Here is a 22,912-nt window from a genome sequence, read left to right as displayed (position 1 = left end):
GTGGCGGGACGTGACGGGCACGGCCTCTCGGAAGCCCGAGGAGGTGGCTCTTGGCAGCTTTCCCCCTCATCTTGTTTGACTCCCACTGGACACCCCATCTTGGGTACAAGGAAGGGGATGCACACACACAAAATGAGTGGGTGGACATGCCCCCTCCCCCACCCGCCAGCCAGTGCCAGGGAGGAGTGGGGATGTCCTGGTAGGAGTGTGGTTTCGGAGTCAGGTGGCCTTGGGCTGAAATCCGAGCTCTGGCTCGTCCCTGCTGTGTGACCTTGGGCAGGTTTCTCACTCTCTCTGAGCCTCCCTTTCTCGGGTGAGGTGGGGATGGCACAAGTACCCCTGTGGCCTTGGAGGACCTAGGGAGAGAGGCCTCGGCGCTCAGGCCGCACCTGGCACGTCGCCGGCACCCCCCAGATGGGCAGGGGTGCAGGAGCCCAGTGGGCGAGGGACCCGGTGCCTCTCCACAGACCATCTTTGAGATCAACGCCTGCAGCCGGGACCCGAGTGGCCAGGTGATGCGCGCCAAGCGGCAGAAGGACTGCAAGGCTGTCGCCCGCTTCCAGGAGGGGCGGCGGGAACGGCAGGAGAGTCCAGCCCCGAGGCGCCCGGCACTGCCCGAGGCGCAGCCCGCGGAGGCAGCGGCGGGGGTCAGCGTGGAGGTACGGGCCTTGCCTGGGGAGCCAGGGGCATTGCCCGGGGGAGGTCCGGCCACCCAGGGAGCCATGGACAGGGCTCGGAGCAGTGAGGGACAGGGCCTGGTCACCCAGCCCGTCAACGTCAAGCCCCTGGGCTCCGGCCGGCTGCGGTGGGAGGGGACGGGGAGGCTCCCAGGGGCGGCGGGCGTGATGCGGGGCCCGGCCGGCCAGGACGTCTTCACTGCAGTCGTGGGCCGGAAGCGGCAGCGGCCAGGACCCGACGGGGCGTCCAAGAGGCGGAGGAAAGAGACCCGGCCGCGGGACCGGGATTTCTACGTCCCCTACCGCCCCAAGGACTTTGACAGTGAGCGGGGGTAAGTGGCCGCTGGGCCCGGGGGGGCGGCGGGGCAGGGTGGGCCGCCCTCCAGCCCACCTGCCCTCCCTCCCTCCCTCCGCAGCCTGAGCGTCGGCGGGGCCGGCGGGGCCTTCGAGCAGCAGGCGGCCGGGGCCGTGCTGGACCTGATGGGGGACGAAGCCCAGAACCTGACCCGGGGCCGGCAGCAGCTCAAGTGGTGAGTGGCCGGCGAGCCGCCCTTCCTGCAGCGGCCTGCGTGCCAGCCCTGGCTGTGCCACCCCGCCCGGTCCCCGGGGCAGAGGTGTGACCCCCCCACACACACACAGGACATGTCCTGCCCCATCCAACAGGGACGGGGCCCCTGCCCGTCCTCTGGGGACTGGTCGTGCACAGCAGGGTCTTTGCCCCGCCTGTCCTTCTTGCCGTTGGCATCCCCAGCCGGGGTCTGTGATCCGTCTCGCCCAAGAGGACTCCAGGGCTGGAGAAGTGGCGTGACCTGCCGGGGCACAGCGTGGGCAGCGGCTCGAAGGCTGGCCCATGCCCACGGCCCCCAGTGCCCGTGCCACGCCCCTGTCCCCCACACCCCCCAGGGAGACTCGGGGCTGCCGGGAGGTGGGGAGGGGCGGGAACAGACCTTGCTGAGCACCTGCTGCGTGCCAGACACGGCTGCTCAAGTGTCACGGAACCCTCCAGCATCCAGGGAGGGGTCAGATGAGGAAGCAGGCTGAGGGGAGCGCCCAGGCCCCCCTCAACTCCCTCTGCCGCAGGGACCGGAAGAAGAAGCGCTTTGTGGGACAGTCGGGGCAGGAGGACAAGAAGAAGATCAAGACGGAGAGTGGCCGCTACATCAGCAGCTCCTACAAGCGGGACCTGTATCCAGAGGGGGCGGGGCCTGTATCCGGAGGGGGCGGGGCCTGGGCGGTGGCCACCTGGGGTGGGGCCTGCTGGGGCGGGGCCCGGGGTGGGGCCTGTCTGGGGCCGGTCTGCCAGGGGGCGGGGCCTGGGCGTTACCTGCCTGGGGTGGGGTCTGTCCAGGGTGGGGCCTGTCTGGGGGCGGGACCTGCCTGGGGTCGTGGCTGCCTGGGGTGGGGCCTACCTGGGGCCTGGGTGTTGCCTGCCTGGGCAGGGTCCTGCCTGGGGCGGGGTCTGCGGGGGCCATGGCTGCCCGGGGCGGGACCTGTCCGGGGGCAGGGCCAGCCCCCAGTCCCAGGCCTTGGGGTGCCTCCTTAACACCACTTCCCAGCTACCAGAAGTGGAAACAGAAACAGAAAATAGACGACCGTGACTCAGAGGAGGAAGGGGCAGCCTCTAAACGGCGAGGCCCAGAGCGAAGAGGCGGGAAGCGGGGCCGTGGCCAAGGTGAGAGCCAGGCAGAGTGTGTGGGTGGACTCATGGGGAAACTGAGGCACAGAATGGTACAGCAGTACCTGCTGCTGAACACAGGCCCCGAGCTGTGTCCAGGGGGGTGGATGCTGCCAGAGCCCTGGTCTCCCCCAGTCCCCTCACCACACAGGGACCCTTCCCACGGCCCCCGCAGGTTCCTGCGCCCTTGGTCCCTCTGTGGCCCTGGCCTGGGCCTCTGGTCCTAAACACCGTGGCTGACCAGCTTCCCACGTGTCCACCCCTGGGTCTTGGTGCAGCCGAGGCCCTCAGGCGCATTGTCCCCTGGGCCCTCCCACCTCACAGGTGCAGGGACCAAGGGGAGGCCGCCGTGCTGAGCTCTGGGGTAGTGGACAGCCGCGTTCACCTGATGTAGGCATCCCGTCCTAAAACCTGCAAAGCGGGCCGGGTGTCTGGTACTTGGCCGTTGTTCACCCGCCCAAATGGCACAGGTGGGCAGTTCCCTAGGCACCCGGGTCACGCTCTTAGCATCACTGCAAGGAGGGTCACATGGCCAGAGTGAGCTCAGAGGCAGCTTTTGAAGGAGGACGGCGGAGGCCGAGGAAGGGTCTTCCCCAAGCCCCGGCTGGCAGCTGGTGCGGGTGGGCAGCTGGTGTGGGTGGGCACTGGGGCCTTGGTCCTCCCCGGTCTGTCCGGGTCCCTTGGCCAGGAAGGAACTGAGGCAGGACTTGAACTTGGCTCATTCTGCCAGGGCCTGCACGGGACAACCTCAGTGTGGGTGGCCCCCTGGGTGCAGCCCCTGGGTCAGCCCTGAGGGGCAGAGGGGGCCACGGGGTGACCCTGCCCGGGCAGCAGCTCTGTGCCAGACCATCCCCGCACGGGACTTGGGAGGCATCAGACTGGGAAACGGCTGCCTGCCCCCGGCCCCCAGGGCTGCTTCTCTGTCCTGCAAATCTGCGCCTCAGGCCAGGAGCTCGGGGGCCCTGAGCGGCCCTCGGAGGCCCCCCCCTGGCTCTGTGTCTCTTCCTGCCCCCTCTGCCCAGGCTCTTTCCATCTTGCCCACCATGGCGTCTCTAGGTGTCTCCCTGGGTCCTTGTCGCTCTCCTGTCTTGGACTGTCTCTCCATCTCTCCCTCTCCATCTCTCCATCTCTGGCTCAGCCTCTCGTTGCACCCGTCTCTCCCCACGTCCCCCCACCCCTCACTCACCCGCTCTCGTCTTTCCCTGGGGGGCACACACTGCGGCTGTGGCTGTGAGTGGCGGGTGGGTCCTGGGCTGCAGGAGAGCAGCTGCCGCCCCCACGTCCAGCCCCTGAAGGCCGTGGATCCCTGTCAGGCGCCTGGTCCCCGGAGGGGACATCTGGGGCCGCCCTAATGACCATGTGTCTGGGAGGACCGGAAAGGTCACCGTGGTGGGGGGGAGCCCAGCTGGGAGAGGGAGCACCGCCGCGGAGGAAGGAGCGGCTGGGGGGGCCAGGGCGGGCTTGGCGGCCCTCCTCCGTGGCCACCACTGTGCTGCCCGACCTTGGCAGTCCCTTTCCTCTCTGCCCACCTCGTTTCTCTCCTGCCAAAACGCGGGGCAAGCCACAGCCCTCCAGCAAAGCTCCAGCACCCAGAGCAGTGCCTGGCACATAGTAGGTGCTCAGGCACCCTTGGCTGGACGATTGCTAATAGTTAGCCAGGAGCCCCTGACTCTGGACTGGGCCTGCTGCAAGGACTTGACCCACATGTCACGTGTGCCCACAAGTAAAGCGCTGTTACGCCTAGGTAATGGAGAAGAAATGGCACGGCAAGGTACACTAGATTGGCTAACCTTTATTAAGCACCTACTTTATGCCAGACTCTGGGCCCCAGCCCTGAGCTCAGAACGGGCTGGGGGCAGGGGAGCTTGGGAGCCGCCCGAAGGCCGAGCTCATCGCGTCTCCCCGTCTCGTCCCGGCAGCCGCCTCCCAGCCGCGCACCCCAGGCACCCCCGCAGGCCGCGTGCACTCGGAGCTCAAGACCAAGCAGCAGATCCTGAAGCAGCGGCGCCAGGCCCAGAAGCAGCGCTTCCTGCAGCGCGGGGGCCTCAAGCAGCTCTCGGCCCGCAACCGCCGCCGGGCCCAGGAGCTGCGGCAGGGCGCCTTCGGCCGGGGCGCCCCCTCCAGGAAGGGCAAGATGAGGAAGAGGATGTAAGGACGGGGACCCAGCCCCGAGGCTCCGCGCCCGGCCCCAGCCTGGATGTCAGCACACGCTTCCCGAGCACCGCTGCGTGCCTGGGCCTGTGCTGGCCCCGGGGGTGCCCCCTGTGGGAGCCGCGGCCCACAGAAAGGAGGGCTAAGGGCCGTGCATAAGGCAGAAACATGCTAGCAGGGTCTTGAAGGGTGCCTAGGAGTGCCTAGGTAGGCCAAGCCCTGAGTTGGCAACTTGGCTGCCGCCGCTTCTGGGTGTCTCGGGTTCAGAAAGCTGAGCCCTGAGTGCCCAAGACCTGGTGGGTGTAGTTTTAAATGCAATAAATCTTTGAACCCCACTGGTGGATCTTACGGAGTGGACGTGGGGAATTGGAAGGGAGAGTCACAGGTACTGAAGTCCCAGCCAGCGTTGTGGGGCCAAGTTGGAGAGCAGGGGTCCACCTGGACCCTCGGCTGGTGGGGGGATGCTCTTGATCCAGCATTTAGCACATGCCGAGCCCTGTTCCACACACCTGATGGATAACACTCGTCTAATCTCCTCCCCCCCACCCCACCTGGGAGGGAGGGCGGGCCTGGTCCTACACCCATTTTACAGTGGCAGCACAGGTGACTCCGTGGGGGCTGGGAGGGCCAGCAGCTAGCACCTCATCTCCGTCCCTGTGGCCCACGTGTATCAGGTCCTGCTGCAGGCCGGGTCTAGGGCCCCCCTCAGGTGCACAGGAGCAGGCACAGCCCTCTCCCATCTTTCAGGTGAGGGACAGCTCGCTCTGGGAGGGCCACTTGGCCCGAAACCCCTAAGGAAGGATGGGGCCTTTCTGGGGCTCCCCACAGGGCGTCCTCCCCAGCCGCTCACCTGCCTCAGGGCTGGGAGGGGGGCACCGCGGGCCCGGCCTCGCGGAGGCTGGTGAGCATGGCCGAGAGGTCTTGGATGAACAGCTTCACCTGGGGATCCCAATAGGGCCAAAGTCACATCACAGTCCCCAAGCGGCTGTCCAGCCCGCACCCCTCAACACCTGGGGAGGCTGGGAAGCAGGGCTGGGGGGCTGGAGACCCCTGCTGAAGGAGCAGCGGTCACGGTGGGTCCCAGGGCAGCAAACAAGTCCCAAGCTGGTGCCGGGTTGGAAAGCCTGGGCACTTGGAGTGCCGCCCAGGGCGCTCGTTAGCAGGCACCTGCGTTCTAGCAGGCGCACACCTGTGTTTAATAAATTAGCGTTCTAATTGACATCACTTCACTCTGTTCCTTTTAATGGGATCGACCCTATTCCATGGCCTGTGCTCTAGGACCATGGCCCTCCTTTATGTCGTTTTAACTCCTTTCTACAAACTTAACACCCTTGGCCCCACTGCCAAGGCCTAGAACTTGATGGATTGCTTATAATGCCATGCCCCTGCTCCCCCATCACATTTGTTACTTAAATAAACATCTGAGAGTGGAACTTTCCACCATAAATGGAAAACAATAAAAGTAGCCCTTATCCTAAGTGGGGGAAACTGGAAAAACAAGGCCCTGGAAAGGAAACAGTGCTGTGGCCTCAGGTGGGCCAGGGGAGGAGGGGGTGTTGCGGGGGTGGGGGTCCCTCACAGTCGTGTGCAGCACAGGGCACCCGGGGCACCCTTGGGGGGACACTGGGTGAGTGAAGTCACTCAGCCCAGGATGGGGCTGCAAAGGCAACTCAGCTCAGCTTCTGACAGGGCTCCTGGCAGGCGGCACAGGTGTGGGGGGTGGGGAAAGGGGGGGTCCCCTTTCCCCCCACTTTCCAAAGGGTCCGGCTTTCAGTACCCACTAGGAACACAGCTGTCAGAAAGCTTGGCAATAGCCCCCCTCCACACACACTCCTGAGGGAGTAGAAAGCCAGCGTGCCCCGTCCGCAGTGGCCGTTGGAGGCACCGCTGGGTAGGGAGGAAGCGCTGGGCATCTCGGCTCTCAACCTTCTAGAAGCGGAGGCCCGGCCGTGCATGGCGCGAGAGGGTCAGAAAGGAATTCAGAGGGAGCCGCCACTCCTGGGTTCTAACCACTGGCACCACCTGTTTGCACTGTTTGAGCCTGGGAGAAGAGAGGAGCTCGTGGCATAAAAATGTGATCGCCAGAGCATGCCTGGCCCGTGTGCCCAGGCAGGGCCCTAGCCCGGCCGAGCTCACGCCTGAGCCCAGAGGGCCAGGCTTAACCCAGGCGATGTGTCACAGATGATGGAATCTCAGGCACACGGCGTCTCCAAACAGAGTCTTCGGGGGCTAGAGGTGACACAGAGCCTCACCTGCTCCAGCTGCCCCTCGGTGTCCTCGATGTCCAGGGTGGGCGGCTGCCTCCGGTGCTGGCACACTTGCTGGAACATGTTGAGCGCCGCCATCCTGGCGCGGCCCAGGAGCAGGGTCTTCTCGGCTGCTGTGTTCTGGATGTGAATCCACTGGGACTCCTGGAGAGCACCCCCACCCCTGCCGGTTACGGCGGGAACGGCTGGAGGAGGGTGCGGCCTCCTTCCCATCCCCTTCCTGCCAGCCAGACGCAGGAACTCCCCGTCAGCTTCGGGAATGGGGCCTCCAGGGCCCTCCAGGGCTTTCCGACGCCTGAAGCCCCCCCAGGAGTGCCGCCGCCCTCCGGGGTTAGCAGTGCCCGCTCTGCTCCCCGCCGCTCTGCCCTCGCCCGGCGGCCCGGGGCCCCGCGGTACCCAGCGCAGCGTGCGCTCCCGAGCGGCCTCCAGGCGCTCCTGCAGCTGCGCTCGGCGCTGGCCGTGCCGGAGCCGCTCGTCCTGCCCCGCGTCCTGCAGCCGCTGCAGCCGCGCGCGCGCCGCCTCCAGCTCCGCCAGCCGCTCGCGCTCCGTGCGCCGCAGCGCCGCCAGCGTGTCCGCCAGGCCGTCGAAGCGCGCCACCAGCTCGGGGACCTCGTGGAACTGGAGCGGGAAGGGCACTTCCACGCGGCTGCTGCCCTCTGCCCTCCCAGCCCCACCGGCCTCTCCCGGCACCTTCTCAGTTTGCCCCACTGCGAAATGGGGACATCACCCAGCCCCTGTCCAGAAGTGGGGACAGCAGGAGCTGAAGAGTCCGGGACGCCGGCCCTACCCCCCTGCGCCTCCCCAGGACCTTCAAGCCCAGCTCGGCTTTACCACCTGTCATTAATATTCATGCATTCAGTCGACTCGTATTTTTGAATGCCTGGGTCCACCCCCGAGCCTCGTACCAGCCTGTGTGAACTCAAGGAAGAATGACCTTTCTGGGCCTCAGTCTCCCCGGCTGTAAACGGGGTTGACAACGTCACTGGGCAGTGGGGAGGATTCACGGAATTCAAAGCGCGTCCCAGGCGGACGGGTCGCGCTTAGGAAGCGGTGGTTCCTGGCGGGCACCCAGCCAGTGCCCCAGGAGCCGTCCCCAAAGCCCCCGCGCGCTGCCGGGTGGCGCTCACCTCCGGCCGCCGCTCCAGCACGTGCCCCAGCAGGCGCGCGCACGGCGCCAGGCGCTCCAGCCGGCTCTGCAGGCGCGCGCGCTCCCGCAGCAGCCCCGCGAGCTGGGCCCGCAGCCGCCGCGCCTCCGCCTCCTGGCGGCCCGCGCCCCGCCGCTCCTCGGCCGCCCTGCGCAGCGCGCGGCGCCGTCGGGCCTCGGCGTCCTGCGGGCCGCGGAAGGCGACAGCGTCAGGACTCCGGGGCCTGCGAGGCTCTGCGCCTCCCGCGCCGCCACGCTGGCACGCGGAGCCCCCCGGCGACAGAGCCACGGCCGCCGGCCGCGTTCGGCCAGGGGCGACCCTGTGGCCCTCCCTCCCTCCTGCGGGCTCTACCTACCTGCAAGAACCGGTCAAAGCGGACGAAGGACGCCTTCAGCTCCTGCTCCTTCCGGCGCAGCTGTTCCCAGCGGCGCTGCGCGGCGGCCACGGAGTCCTGGAACGCCTGGGAGGGCAAAGGCTTTCGGGCTCGCACTTGCGCTCGCCCATCGCTGGTCCTGGCCCTTGGGGTTCTCCTCCGCCCAAAGGCGCGCACGGCTCCCGCCGCCCTCCCGACCAAGCCCACACGCCCTCCCGCAGCCCCTCGGGCCAGCGTCCCTGCCCTTCCTGCTGCGGCCCCACCTTCCGCGGTCTCCTCCAGGCACCTGGCTCTGCAGGTGTTGTTCCCTCAGCTGGGTCTCCCTCCTGCCCACCCCCCTTTGCTGGAAAGCTGGCTTGCCCGCCAGCCACTGGTAAGTCATGGCTTCCTCCAGGAAGCTCTCCTTGACTGCCCCCATGGAGAGCGAGGGGCCAGCTCTGAGCTCCCACAGCCCCTGCCAGTGCTTCCCCCACCACCGCGGTGGCCACCGGGGCGCTCATCCGTCTCCCGCTCCAGATGGCGAGCCCCCTGAGGACAGGGACTATGGTGAGACTCCAGATCCCAGTACGGGGCTCAGCACGTGACAGGTGTTCAGTGCACGCTGAACGCTTGGCCTCTCTTGATCCCCACTTGACAGAAGAGGAAACCAAGGTTCAGAGTGGCAAAATGGCTTGTCCCAGGCCTTGATGCGAATAAGTTGGCTCCACAAGTTCCCCTCCCCTTCCCGTTTTCCATCTGGGCTCCCGAACTCTTGGGGACTTGTGGCCAGGGCTCACCTCCTTCTGGGCCCGCAGGCCCTCGTCCGTTTCCACCAATTCCTGCCTCTTCTCCAGGAGACGCAGCACTGGGGGGAAGTGGTCCACGGCCTGCTCTGGCATCTTCCTGAAGGGGTGCAAGGCGGAGTTGGGGGTGGAGGAGGCAAGAGTCAGGCTCCTGAATTGTCCCCATTAGCTGCCTGCTGGCTATTGAAGTCGTCATTCACTCAGTGAATTGTCCTGAGCACCTCCTCTGCGCCGGGCCCTGCCGTGTACCTCAGGGGTGCAACTGTGGGCAAGGCGCAGAACCCCCGCCCTTGAGGAGCTGGCATTCTGCTGGGGGCACAGAAACAAAGGTATAAGGTGACGCTGGGGCGCAGTAGGTGCACCGATGACAAACTAGGAGACCACAGGAAATCTTTCAATGGGGAGGTCAGCAGTCTCTCTGCGGGAGGTGCGGGGTGTGGGGGGGTGATATTTGAGCAAAGACCAGAAGGGGAAGAGGGAGGAGTCATGCGGATATGTGCAGGGAACAGATGCCAGGCTGAGGGAACAGCAGATGCAGGGTCCCCAGAGGAAGGGCCTCGGTGTGTGGAAGGGGCAGGAGCAGGCCAGTGCGGGAGGAGAATGGGGGGGGAGGGAGAGGGGGTTGAGGTCAGAGAGGTGAGAGTCAGACGACTGGGCGGGGCCGTGGGGAGGGATGGCTTTGGCCTTGACTCAAGTGAGGCGGGCGCCCTCTGGCTACTGTGGGAGCATGGGCGATGGGGGAGGGGCACGCAGGGCAGGCTGCAGGAGCCCGGGGTGGGGCAATGGGATGATCCCGAGATGACCCTGATCAGCTGGGGCGGTGAGGAGGGGTGGGTTCTGGATGCAGTTTGGGAGCAGAGCTGATGGGGTGGATGAGGGGAGTGAGACAGGAAGCAAGGGTGACCCAGGAGTCTTAGCCTGGGCGGGGGAAGGGGGCCGCCGCCAGCACTGCGGCAGGCGTATTGGGGGGCGGGAGGGGAGGCAGGTTTTGGGGGGGGCAGCCGCCCACTACGTTCAGCCTCCACGGGGTGTGCAGGAGGCAGCTGCATTTCCAAGGCTGGTTTTCGGGGGAGAGCACAGCCGTTGGGTGGGCAGCTCAGGGAGCGGAAGGAATGGACTTGCTTTCCATGTGGTAAGGCTTTCCCCGCCCTGGTCTGCGGGGGACGCTGCACTTTCACCACCCCACCCACTCCTGCCCTTCTTCCCCCGGCCCTCCCTGCCACTCACTCTGGCAGCTTCTCTTGCAGGGCCAGCGGGAAATATTCCTCCCAGTACGTTGCCATTCCCCCGGCGGGTGCCCGGGTCACCTTGCCACCCACCGGCTGGAGTTTTGCACCAGCTCAGGCGGGCCTGGGGGCTCTGACGGAGGGTGGCACGGCAGCGTGCTCGCTCTGCTCTCGCAAAAGGCAGCCACCAAGCGGGCCCCGGTTGCCGGGGCAACCGGCGACACAACATTCCATTGCCTGGCTGAGGCCTGGGAATCCACCGGCCCCGGGGAGGCAGAGGGGGGGTCTGCGGGGAGGGGAACGGCCCCTCAGCCAGGAGCTCCCCTCTCTCAGGCACCCAAGTCTGCTTAGCCTCCTCCAGGCTGTCGCGGCATTGGGTGGCCCGAAAGTGGCTATGTGCTCAGTTGTCCGGAATTATTGGGCAGCCAACTGTTTGCCAAGCCCTGTGCTGAGTCATTTGCTCCCCGGAAAGGTGCTGAGGCCCTCCTATGTCCTAGCCTTTTGAGGCTCGCTGTGCTGGAGATGGGGTCCCCTGGCCTTGCCACATGGGGTCCCTAACCTAGTCACGGCAGATAAAGGGAGGCCATCGTACCACCTGCAGGGCCAGCAGATGGGGACAGGCGGTCTGCGTTTGGAGAGGTGGGGGGGCGGGGAGGAGTGGACACGCTGTGAGCACTTACTGCGGGTCAGACACTAAGCTCGGCACTTAATACGATGGGAAGGGTACCCAGAGAAACAACAAATACCCGCGGGCCCTCCACCCAGAAATAACCGTCTTCCATCTCTGTTTCAGATCACTTTTATCCCCCCCGTTTTAAATAATTCATTTTTTCCACAGAAAATGTTTTCTTATTATAGCATAAAACTACTTAAAATTCCGTAGTCACTTGCAAGGCCTACTTGCTTAAAAGAACTCCTAGGGGAAGCGGATTTGGTTCAACTGATCAAGTGGCCGCCTACCACATGGGAGGTCCACGGTTCAAATCCAGAGCCTCCTGACCCGTGTGGAGCTGGCCCACGCGCAGTGCTGATGCGCGCAAGGAGTGCCGCGCCACGCAGGGGTGTTCCCCGCGTAGGGGAGTCCCACGTGCAAGGAGTGCATCCTGCAAGGAGAGCTGCTCCATGTGATAAAAAAAAAGTGCAGCCTGCCCAGGAGTGGCGCCGCACACACAGAGAGCTGATGCAGCAGGATGATGCAACAAAAAGAGACACAGATTCCTGGTGCTGCTGACAAGAATGCAAGTGGACACAGAAGAACACATAGCAAATGGACAGAGAGCAGACAACGGTGGGGGAGAGGGAGGGAAGGGAGAGAAATGAATAAAAAATATAAAATCTGAAAAAAAAAAGAACTCCTAGGAATTTTGTTATAGGAAAAAAAAAACCCAACAAAACCAAAATAACATACATCTCATCTTTGAGCATTTTGCATTAATGTTCACATAATGTCTTTTTGCGTGAATCAATGTGAAGTTATAATAAGACACCCTGCTCTGATTTTTTCTTGTTTTCTGAAAAATAGAGGTATAATTTACATACAGAAAAATTCACTCTTTTTCATGGCTAGTTCTGTGGGTTTTCACCAATGCATAAATTTGTGTAGCCACCACCAAAATCAAGTCAGAGAGCATTTTCATTAACCCAAAAAGTTTCTCGTGCCCTTTTTTATCAACCCTTGACCCCAGCCCGAGCCCCTGGCAGCTATTGCTCTGCTCTCTGTCCCTAGAGTTTTGACTTTTCCAGAATACCATCAGTGGTGTCGCAATCTCTGTCGCCCTTTGAGTCAGGTTTCTTGCTCTTAGCAGTGTTCGTTTGAGATTCATTCTTGTTGATGCATCTATCCATAGTTCACTCCTTTTTATTGCTGGGTAGTATTTTATTGCATACTATAGATTGTTTATCCAGTCCCCAAATGAAAGATGTTTGGCATGGCTTCCAGTTTGGAGCAATTACAAACACAGCCTGTACAAACATTCACATTCAGGTTTTACTTGCGTGAATGTACATTTTCATTTCACTTGCATAAATATGTAGAAGTGGGAATGCTGGGTCGTACAGTAAGTGTATGTTTAACTATAAAACATTGCAAACTGTTTTTCAAAGTGGCTGTATCTTCTTCCCCCGCCCCCCAGATGGCTCCTTCATCTGTTTGCTCATTGTTTTTGCTCGTTGTTTGCCACTGTTGTCTGCTTGTTTTTTCTTAAGGAGGCACTGGGAACCGAACCCAGGACCTCCCATGAGGGAGGCTGGCACTCAACTGCTTGAGTCACATCTGCTCCCTGGTCATTTGTTTTTGCTCGTTGTCTGCTTTTCTCATTGTCTGCTACTTGTTTTTTTTTCATTGGCTGCTTGAATTCTGCTTGTTGTTTGTTTGTCTTCTTTAGGAGGTACCAGGAACTGAAACTGGGACCTCCCGTGTGGGAGGCGGGTGCTCAACTGCTCAAGCCACATCTCCTCCCCCGGCAGTACTATTTTAAAATTCACACCAGCAATATGGAAGAATTCCAGTTACTCTGTATCCTTGCCAGCAATAAGTATTGTCAGTTTCTTTTTAAAAAAATCATTCTAATGTATAGGGATACAGATTACTCTTTTATTTTGAGATAGTTGCAGATTTACATTAGGGATAGTACAGAGAGAGCCCATACTCCCTTCATCTCATTTCCCCCCAGCGGTAATATCTTGCACAACTATTGTGCAATAGCACAATCAGAAAACTGACATTGACACAATCCACCCACCTTATTCAGATCTCTTTCCACATCCTCATTTGTGTGTGTATTGTTGCATGCACTGTGATGACGTGTGACTGGGCGCCCTCCTCCACAGTCAAGAGACAGATCAGTTCCATCCCTTTTACAGCCACATGCACCTCCCTCCCTCCCCTCCCTCCCCCTGACAACCATTAGTCTGTTCTCCATCCATAATTTTGTCATTTCAAGAATGTTACATAGATGGCATCATACCGCAGGTCACCTTTAGAGAGCAGCTTCTTTTCTGTTTTCACTCCGCCTAGTTCTCTTGCCATCCATCCAAGTTGTCGCACGTTTCAGTGGTTTGTTCCTCTTCACTGCTGAGTAGAAATCTGCAGCGTGGGCGTGCTACAGCTTGTCTGACCATTCATCTGTTGGAGGACATTTGGGTTGTTTCCAGTTTTAGGCTATTTTGAGTAAAGTGGCTTGGAATATTTATGTGCCAGTTTTTGTGTGACTGTAAGTTTTCATTTCTCTTGAATAAATGCCCAGGGGTGCAGTTGCTGGACTGTATGAGAAGTGCATATTTAGTTTTGTAAGAAAGGACCTATTCTTTCCCAGAGCAGCTGCACCATCTTACATTCCCGCCAGTTTCTCTACATCCTTGCCTTTGGCGCTATTTTTTATTCTACCATTCTGATAGGTGTGTAGTGCCATTTCACTGTGGCTTTATTTTTCATTTCCCTAGTGGCTAATGATGTTGAGCATCTTTTCATGTGCTTATTTACCATCTGTGTGTCCTCTTCAGAAAAATGTCTGTTCATGCCTTTTCTCTCTCTTCTTTTTTTGTACAGTTGACTCTTGAGAATTCTTTATATACTCTAGAGATAAGTCCTTTCTTGGATAGTTACTCCCAGGCTTTTCACAGGGATTTTTGCAAGGCAAAAGCTTTTATTTTGATGGATTTAGCAATTCTTCCTTTTGTGGATTGTGCTTCTGGGGCCCAGCCTCTCCTGGGATTTGAACTCAGGCCACAGGGCTGCAGAGTCTACCCTCTAAAGCACAGCTTTCCAGCTACAGTTGAACCAGTCTTGGATTTCTCCTTCCTTGTGCCCAGTCTCTTTCTTCCATTCCTGGAGGATGTGGCCACCTTGAACCTGGTGTGCACCCTTCCCCTCTTAATTATCATTCTTTTAGAAGCGGTTTTGCCCATGTTTACCACACGCCAGACACCAAGTTAGATGCTGAAGCCACAGCAGTGCACAGGACAGAACCTGCCCAGAGGGGGCTCCCGGGCCCGGGGGGAGCCAGAAGAATCAGGTAATCCTGCAAATCTGCCCTTACGTGGTGTGAGCGTTAGGAGGAGAGGCCTTGGGGGCAAGGAGGAGGACAGGGTGACCTGCTTGAGGAAGTGACACTGACCCCAGACCTCCAGGAGGAGAAGGGTTGCGGGGCGGAGGGGAGGAGCGCTGCAGTTAGAGGAAAGAGCACGTGCAAAGGCCCGGAGCAGGAGGGCGCAGGGCAAGGGTCTGCTGGTGGAGTGTGGGATTCCAGGGGAACGGGCTGCGGCAGGGCCGGGAGGGGCCAGACTTTGTGCTACAAGACATAGGCGAGGAACCCGAGGCCCAGGGACCCTGGCTGAGAAGGGGCCTGCCTGGTGTGTGTCTACGGCCTGGGCCCTGGGCGTTGGACATGGAGAGAAATGGCTCAACCCATCCCTGCCCTGGGACTGCTCAGGGCTTCCAGGAGGGGGCGGGGTCCCCGCACAAGTGGCCTGTCTCCAGAAGGCTGAGCCTCTCTGCAGCCAGGCTCAGCGTTCCTCCCTGTTAAATGGGGTGCTGCTCCCAAGTCCCCTGCCCACGCTGTTGAGACTGGGGGGGTGCCCAGCCTCCCTCCCTCGGCCCCCTGCCTGTCCCCGCCCCCACCCCCTAGGTGGTGGTTTGGGCAGAGCCGCCGAGGGACAGCAGGACTCGCCTTCCCAGCTGGCCTTGCACTTGGCCGCAAACCCACAGCCTCTGGAAATACCCGCGGCCCCCACCCCCGTGTCTCATGCTTCGGTGGCTCCCCCTTTGCACTTCTGCTTTCCAGGGTGGTCGGGTGGCGGCGTGGAAGGAGGAGGCGGGGCTGCGGACCGACAGGCGGACACCGCGTTCTGGGGCGGCCCCGCTTCCTCGGCAGCCGGCCCGCAGGCGGGGGTTTTGGGAACGCTGCCCGCGCCTCCCGCCGCCGCCGCCTGTGCCCCGTGGCGCGCTGCCCAGAACGCGGCCGGCGCGCACAAGCGGGCTTTGTGCTCCGCAGACGAGGAGCGCGCCGCGCGGCCCCGACCTGGGCCCGCCCGTCTGCGCCGCCCGGATCTTGGCCTCGGCAGGCACGGGGCCGCTTCCCAGGAGGGGAGGGACGCACAGGTCGCTGGTGCCAGAGGGTGACTCCTGGCTTTGGGGTGCAGAGATAGAGGGGAGGTGGCACGTTAGCAGTGACTCAACCCCCGACCCAGGTACCTGCAGCGAGAGGAGGTGAAACCTAATCTGACCTGCTGTCGCCGGAGAGCGGAAGGATTCCAGCCCACAAGGGACCTGGATTCCCTTTCATCTCGCAAGTGTGTTTCGAGTTTTTCCTGCCTGCCAAGCAGTGTGGGAGGCGGGCGTGAATCAGACATTGTCCCTGACATTTAAAAGATAAGGCGAGCATGTAAATCACAGCAGAAAGCAGGCGAATGAGCCCAAGGTCACAGAGAGGGGCCCGTGGGGCAGTGGGGGGGGGGGGGGGGGAGGGGAAGCCTTCCTAGGGCTCCTGCCGGGCTTCCAGGAGGCAGCGAGCCGAGCTCCAGGGCAGGTGGCAGGGGGGACTATTCCCGATTAGAAGAGAGGCACAGGCCATCTGTCGAAGACGCCCCCCAGCCGCAGCTCGCTCCCCCCGTCCCTGCTTTCTCTCCACACCACTGCCTGCTCTCGGGAGGAGCGTATCCCTTCCTGGGGTGCTCCTCTTGTCGCCTTCCCCGCTGCACCACGAGTGTCTGGAGGTACGGCTGGGTGACCTTGCACCTCGCTGTATCCCCACTGCCTTGTACACAGTAGGTGCTCAATACACATTTGTCCAATAATAAAATAATATTCTATGTGCGTGTATATATCACACACACATACGGGTGATAGTTTACGGTATCAGGTTCACACTTTACATATTGTTGCACACACACTGTTTTTTCCCTCCTCCACTTATTCTGTTTTTCAGCATTTTTGCCACCACGACATACTCTTTAGGAGCATCCTTGTTAGCAGCTGTGTAGTATTCCATCACAGTGCTCTGCTGTGCTTGATTTCACCCCACCCCGACATCCTGTATCCACTTGCAGAGGGAGGACTTGAACATGTGGAGAAAGGGCGGGAAAGCTCTCCTGGTGGGAGGAGCTGATAGGGCAGAGGTGGGGTGCGTGGGAGTGGGGGTGTAGGATTGAATTCAGAAGTCACGTGGCGGGGAGCCCATGGTGGCGTGCTGGTAAACCGGCTCTTGGGAAAAACCTTTGTAGCACCTGCCAATTTCCACGGAGTAAATTCTCCTATGGTGGCCAATGTCAAGTTCCCAACTTGGGGTTACTGAACAGGGAGCTGGGAAGGCGGCCAAGAGGGACAGGCACCAGCACACCTCCGCCCAGGCACCAACAGGCCGCTGGGATGGGCAGCCCCCCTACTTCACGTCTGTGAGCCCTCCTGGGGCCCCAGGCCCAGCCTCTCAGATGAAGGGGGCTGGCCAGTCCTGGGCAGTGGGGCCCATCGGGGTGGCGGGAGCCCCGATCTCGGGATCTCTCTATCAGATTTCTCAGCCAGGACACAGATCTCCGGATTCCCCGAGCTCAGCAAGCCGGAGCAGCCCTGGCCGCTCAAGGGTGGCTGCTGCGTGCCCGGAATGCAGGGCTGGCCTGATTCTTCACCCTGGTCACGTCCTCAGGACCCAGTGGGACTCAGTGCCCAGCACTGGGGAGGGCTCGGGAGGGTCCGCGACAGCCATGGCACTTAGTGAGCACTGCTGTATGCCCTATGAAGTGAGTGCTGTGATGAGTCCCATTTCACAGATAAGGAAACTGAGGCCTCTAAGCAGCTCAGGGCAAGGGAAGGAGGAGGAGGCTGGACATCTCCTGGGCACCCACTATGTGCAAGGACGGCGCCCAGTGCCTTACAACGCTCTCTCGAGTCATTCTCAGAACAGCCCGCGAGGGCCCAGGAGGGGGGCGCTCAGGAGCCAGCCCGCTGCTCTCCCCTGCTGGGTGGGTCCCTGCAGCTCACACACCCTCTCTGGGCTGCATTTCCCGCTTTGGTTCCCCAGCGAGGGCCGTCCTGGGAGACCTCAACCCCTGCCACTTTCAGGTCAAAGCTGCTCAGAACAACAGGAAGTGGCCAGGCCGTGCGGAAAGTATAGGGAGTGCGGCCCCAGCCCCGGGCACCTGCGGGGTCAGACCCTGAATATCTGACAGGTGCCGGGGCTTGCTCCCCCGAGGCGCGGCTGGCAGAGGCAGGGCCTCGGAGTTCCCCCGGGGGCCCGGGGGAGGGGCGTTTGGGAATGTGACTTCCTGCTCGGCTCCGGAAGACTGGCTGAGATGGTTGGGTGGCAGTTTGGCTGGCAGCCCCCGGGGGCCCCCAGGACTAGCCCCCCCCCCGATCCTCTCGGGGAGGGCGCCGCAGGCTCCCAGGAGAGCTGGGCTCAGCCGGGCTGGAGAGGGCCAGGACACCTGTCTCAGAGCCGCAGGCGGGGAGCGAGGACCATTTTCCCTTGGACTGTGCATTTGTTTGGGGGAAGGATCGGGAGCTACTGATAAAGATGCCAGAAGGAGACTCTAAGCACCCCGTGGGAGCCACCACCCTCCTGAATCCCACTCTGCGTCGCCCCTTGCCCCCTACTGAAGGATGCTGCTATGCTTCTAAGCCTGGGAGCCTGCCCTGCTAGGCCCCTTTCTCAGATGGGGAAACTGAGGCCCAGGTCCCTGGGGGGGCCAGAGGACTCACCAGACGGGGGTGAACTGGGGAGAGAATTGCAGAGTTCTGAACCCTCACGGGCCCGGCTGGGGGCACTGGTAGACGGCCAAGGAGGGAGGTCACGGAGCCTCGCTCCTGCGACTGGCCAAGGAGCACCCCGGTCCTGCCGGTCTGGGTGTTGGCTCTTGCCCCTCCTCCGGCAGGTGGGTGCCCAGCCCTGGGCTGGCCTGGGTGAGTCAGGCTCAGGGCCAGCCCTTCTAAGAGCTCTCAGGCAGGGCGACAGTGAACTCCTGGGTAGAATTAAGTGTGTGTAAGTGTCTGCCCTGGGACAGGCCCTTCCGTCCCACCATCTCATAGAAAACTTGAAAAATGTACAAACTTGGAGCTGTGGCAACAGAGAAAAAGGAGGAAAACACTTTGGGGTCAAAGGACATCCTGGAGGACTTTCCAGGGGAGGTGACATTTGAACCGTACCTGGGAGGACTATAAAAACATCACACACTCTCTGAGTTTACTATGTGCCAGTCACTGCTCTGAGAACTTTATCTGCATTAATTCATTTAATTCTCCCAAAACCGTGAGCCAGATACTATGATGTCCCTACCAAACAAATGAGGAAAACCAAACCAAGACAGAGAGAGGGTAAGTGACTTGCCCAAGACCACACAGCTATCACGTAGCGGAGCCAGGACTCACACCCAGGAAGTCAAACCAACTCTGGCAAGTCCTTGAGCCCCTCTGACCCTCAGTTTCTTTATCCATAAAATGGGAATAAGAGTACTCAAGTTCAAGGGTGGTTGTGAGGCGGAAAGAGTACTCAAGTTCAAGGGTGGTTGTGAGGCGGAAAATGCGATACTCCCTGTAAAGACTTAGAACAATGCCTGGCACACAGTAAGTGTTCAAACAATTGTAAGTGACTTTATCACTGCTGTCGTGGTTATTAAGCTTCCCCGCCTCACCCCCCCCTCCTCGCACCGTGGTTTCCTCCCCCGCAGTGCCAATCTGTGACGTTCGAGCGGCCCCGTGCAGTCTGAGTTTCATTGGAAACTACAAAGAGATGGGCGTCAAGCCGCCCCTCCCTTAAACGGACCCCCAGGGGGAGTGCGACCGTCTAGCCGCGCCTCCCGCCCGCCTGCTCTCGGCGCCGGGACAGTGCGCAGGGGCGGCCAGGGTAGGTGCGAGTGGGTCCGGAGGGTGGGGCAAGCAGGGGACCGACCGCGCCTTCGGAGTCCAATGCCAACTCCCTAGGGGCCGGCCGCCACGCCCACCACGACCCGGGGCCCCTCGCCCCCTCACCGGCCCAGCCTCCGCGTGCCCCGGTCGCCTCCGCCCCGGCGCGCTGGAGCGCTTGGCAGGGGTGCCGGCAGAGGGCGCACGACGGGGCCCGGGCGCGGGCGGGGGGACTCCGCGGGAGGCGGGATTGGGGGGAGGGCCCTGGGCCGCCCCCTCCCTCCCCCTGCCCGCCCGCCGGGAGCTCCAGCCACCGAGGCCAGCGATGCCCCCTGCGCGCTCCGCCTGCTCGGCGCACGGCTCCTACCTGTAGAGTCCGGGCGCCCCCTCCCCTGGCACCGCTCTTTCCCCTGCTTTCGGAAGCCCCGCCAGCCGCGTCTCGGACAGGCGGCGCTGGGACCGCGGGGCAGGGCGCCAGGCGCGCAGCTGGTGACATGTAGACGCCCCCGGGTTCAGCCTCGGAACCTCCTGCCTGGAAAGTTCGGGGCTAGGCGCCATGGCCAAGAGCAGCTCCCTGCACATCCGCGTGGTGGAGGGGCCGGGCGCTGCCGGCCAAGGATGTGTAAGTACCCCCGGGACGAGCCGCGGCCAAGGGCGGGCCGAGCACGCGGGGCGCGGGGGGTGCCTATTTCGGGCGCCAGGGCGGGTTGCGGACAGGGTCCTGCTTACGATCTGTCCTGAGGCAGGTGCACGTGCGTGGGGCAAGCGGCCCCATCCCCATGGCCGTCTTGGTGGGAGGGGGCGCCTAGCTGGTGCCCCCTCCAGCCTCAGAAGGGGGGTCTTTGCCCCTGGGATGTATTACGGGGGTCTTCCAGCGCTGAGGAGGATCAGGAGGTTGGATTCCGCCAGCCCTGGGGGGTGGGGGGTGGGGCAGGTGTTGGAGGTAGGATTTCTCTAGGGCTGGGTGGGGGGCCTATGAAGAACTAGGAGGAGGGGCCCCAGGGAGCCCGAGATCCAGGTGAGTCCTGCCCTTCCTCTGCGGTTCGCAGAGTGTCACCAGGTGGCCCCGCTGGCCGGGCTTGGGGGCAGCTGGGGTCCTCTGGCCCCAGTGGCCCGAGCACTCCAGGCTGGAGGCTTCTGGCCCAGTGTGGACCCAGAGCTGCTTGAAGGGCCGATGGCCCCCTCCCCCGGCAGGTGTGCCGTGCGCCCCCCAGGGCTGAGTCAGCAGTTCCGGATCAGCACACTGGGGGGGAAGGGGGGTTCTTCTCTAGTTTGACCTGGAGCCCAGAAGGGGCTCTGAGGGTGTCAGCCTCCAGGGCAGGTGTGGGATCCTTGGCAGGACATTTGCTGTGTGACCTTGAACCTGCTCCTCTCTGCACCTCGTTGTCTCACCTGGACAGCAGGAGCTCTGGAGAGGTGTCTCCGCGCCCGGCCCACTGTGCGGCGGGCAGCTGTTAGCATTTACTCTGTGGCCCAGGGGAGCAGGAAAGTGGATGCCCGGCCTTTGCCCAGGTCGGGGCGGGGTTTTAATTACGCCCTGACCCCCAGGTGGGCCCTGCTGGCTCCCAACACTGCAACTGGGTCAAGGGGGGGAAGTGCTTAGGAGTTTTAGGGCCCCCTCCCCATCGGCCATCCGGAACAAGCATGCACCTGAGATAATCCAGAACACGGGCCGTGGGAGTGCAGCAAGCTGCACCTGGACCAGCTCCCCGCCGCCCTCTTGCTGGGATGTCACCTCAGAGCCCCCCAGATTTAGAACTTCAGAGCTATCAAAGCAATGAGGTCGGGGTGGGGGCCTGGCAGCTGCTGGGGGTCTGAGGAGCCCCTTTCCAAAAGTGGGCTCCCAGCTCACTGTGCTCTGGCCCCTCCCCCAGTCCTGGACATGCCCGGCCATGGGGGAAGGCGGGTGGGTGCTGCTCCTGAGGAGGGGGTGAGCCACGACTGGTCTCTGTACCTCTTGTCCTCCCTCCCTAGGTCCTGGGCCAAGATGAGAGAGAGCCCACGTGGGGGGCTTCACTGAGCCAGCGGCAGGGGGGAGGGCATCCAGCTACCCTGCCTCAGTTTCCCTACCGGTTGGCACCTCTCTTCAGAGGGGCTCTGCTCAGAGCACGCTGGGACTTCTATGCCCGTGGGGGTTCTTAGGTGGGGGTGAAGCCTTGCCAGGTCTGAGGGGGTCCTTGGGGCTCAGGAGGAGGCCTGAGCAGCTAATTTTAGTTGTTACTACTGTGATTAACAACGGCTGCCGTAAGCCATCGGGGGCTTGCTGTGGGCCAGGCCCTGTGCCCTGCACTCCCTGTGGACCTCGTAGCTTCTCCATTTGCAAATGGGGAAACTGAGGCCCAGAAAGGCCAAGTCCACACATTTGGATTTGCCTCCTGACCGCATCTGGCACGCAAATCAGACTGGGCCGGTGACGGCCGAGGGACCTGCTTTCCCACGCTCGGGCTGGGGCCGGGGGCCGTGGGAGAGGCGGAGGGTCTGGAGGGGGCAGCCCGTCCTGTCACCGCTGCCCCTACCTGATGGGCGTCTGATAAGGGCCTCGTGCGTCACCGCCCGGGAGCTGACGTGGGGAGCTCGGCTCGCAGGAGGCCCGGGATCAGGCTGGTGGGCAGGAGGGGCGTGTCGCCCTGAGCTGGCAGGGCCCCCAGCCCGTCTGCCCGCCCTCTGCAGTTGGGGAAACTTAGGAATGGCCACCTCCTTAAAGGAAGTCCAGGGATGGAGAACCCAGAGAGGGAAACTGGGACTCGGGGCAGGGGACAGTTACTCAGCCATGGTGGTCCAGGAGGTAGAGCCCAGATGGGGAAACTGAGGCTCACAGTCCAGGGGGTTTAGGGTGGAGTACAGAAGGAGCAACTGAGGCCTGCAGTACCACGTAGAAGGGGCTCCGGAGGTGGGGCCTATGGGGACAGAGGGGATCACGCAGTGGAGTGGTGCGTGGGGAGGAACCAGACAGGACCCCGGAGGCGGCGGGGACCAGCCAGTGGGGGCCGAGAGAAGGAATCCAGAGAGCAACACGGAGGCGCCTCGGGCAGGGCTGAGCCTGGAGCCGGCCCTCGGCGCCAATGTCCCTCTTCCCTGGAAACCCCAAGGTGCCGGAGCTGGTGGATCTGGGATCCGTTGAGCAGAGAGGGCGGGCGCTGCGGTGTGGGCGCACAGGGCCCCTGGGGAGAAGACGGCGCAGAGCGGCGAGGCACCGCTGGCCGCGAGCCTTGCTCTGCGCCCCAGACACCTGGGTTCGAATCCTGGCTCTGCTGTTACTCCCTGGGTGGCGGGTGCTCCTCTCCTCCGGGCCTCTGGGGCAAGCACACACCCAATTCATATGTTCAGAGCTATCTGAGGAGGGTTAGCTGTGGGCCAGGCGGCGTGTGTCGGGGGCAGTGTGGTCAGGGATGGGCTCTCCGAGGAGGTGGCTTTTAGGCTGAGACTTGAATGACCGGCAGGAGCCAGCCTGAGTGTCCCGGGAGAGGGCTCCGCAAGTATAAGGGCTCTGCGGCTGGCCTGGGCATGGGGGACACAAATGGGGGCCCATACGACACGGCAGGGGTGGGGGTGGGGCTGGACGGCTTGGGATTTACCGGGAACTCTTATTATGGAGGGGGGATGGACCTGGCTTTGGTTCACTGATGGCTCAGGGGCCACTCGAGGGGATGAAGCTCATTTTTCTGTGTCTGCAGTTTCGAGGGTCCATCCCTGCTGGGGGAGCGACTGGCTGGGTGCCCTACCCAGGGAAGCGCCCATTGGCGCAAAACCCGCAGGCAGTGCTTACGCCTGCGGGTGCCGCATGTG

At 62.3% G+C, this 22,912-nt stretch overlaps 3 protein-coding genes across 6 annotated transcripts in view; 2 read left to right on the top strand and 1 right to left on the bottom strand.

The window, feature by feature from the left end:
• The window catches only part of DDX54 (DEAD-box helicase 54), a 19,026-nt gene extending 13,299 nt beyond the window's left edge, over positions 1–5,727 (top strand). For both annotated transcript variants that reach the window (XM_004456158.5, XM_058281388.2), the window contains 6 exons: positions 468–659; positions 867–1,009; positions 1,094–1,207; positions 1,758–1,862; positions 2,234–2,349; positions 4,272–5,727. In XM_004456158.5, coding sequence (XP_004456215.2) covers positions 468–659; positions 867–1,009; positions 1,094–1,207; positions 1,758–1,862; positions 2,234–2,349; positions 4,272–4,504 — 903 coding nt within the window. In that variant the 3' untranslated portion in view covers positions 4,505–5,727. The remainder of the gene's footprint in view (positions 1–467; positions 660–866; positions 1,010–1,093; positions 1,208–1,757; positions 1,863–2,233; positions 2,350–4,271) is intronic.
• On the bottom strand, positions 4,125–19,699 carry CFAP73 (cilia and flagella associated protein 73). Of its 3 annotated transcripts, none has more exons than XM_058281390.1 (8): positions 19,494–19,699; positions 9,065–9,170; positions 8,271–8,375; positions 7,898–8,098; positions 7,167–7,388; positions 6,756–6,914; positions 5,354–5,442; positions 4,125–4,470 (listed from the first exon to the last, which is right to left on the bottom strand). In XM_058281390.1, the coding sequence occupies exons 1-7, from the start codon at positions 19,682–19,684 to the stop codon at positions 5,359–5,361; spliced, it is 1,068 nt and encodes a 355-aa protein (XP_058137373.1). In that variant the 5' UTR covers positions 19,685–19,699; the 3' UTR covers positions 4,125–4,470; positions 5,354–5,358. The 3 variants fall into 3 exon arrangements, with proteins under 3 accessions (XP_058137373.1, XP_023443921.2, XP_004456214.2); XM_023588153.3 differs by lacking the exon at positions 19,494–19,699 and adding an exon at positions 17,987–18,099; XM_004456157.5 differs by lacking the exon at positions 19,494–19,699 and adding an exon at positions 10,298–10,529.
• Positions 19,394–22,912, top strand: part of RASAL1 (RAS protein activator like 1) — a 27,690-nt gene continuing 24,171 nt past the window's right edge. Inside the window, 2 exon segments of the mRNA XM_058281387.2 lie at positions 19,394–19,721; positions 19,723–19,748. Of these exon segments, the coding sequence (XP_058137370.1) occupies positions 19,683–19,721; positions 19,723–19,748 (65 nt within the window). The 5' untranslated portion in view covers positions 19,394–19,682.

Source organism: Dasypus novemcinctus, chromosome 19, assembly GCF_030445035.2.
Source record: "Dasypus novemcinctus isolate mDasNov1 chromosome 19, mDasNov1.1.hap2, whole genome shotgun sequence".
Classification (NCBI taxonomy): Eukaryota; Metazoa; Chordata; class Mammalia; order Cingulata; family Dasypodidae; genus Dasypus; species Dasypus novemcinctus.
This window is presented reverse-complemented; position numbering and strand designations above follow the sequence as displayed.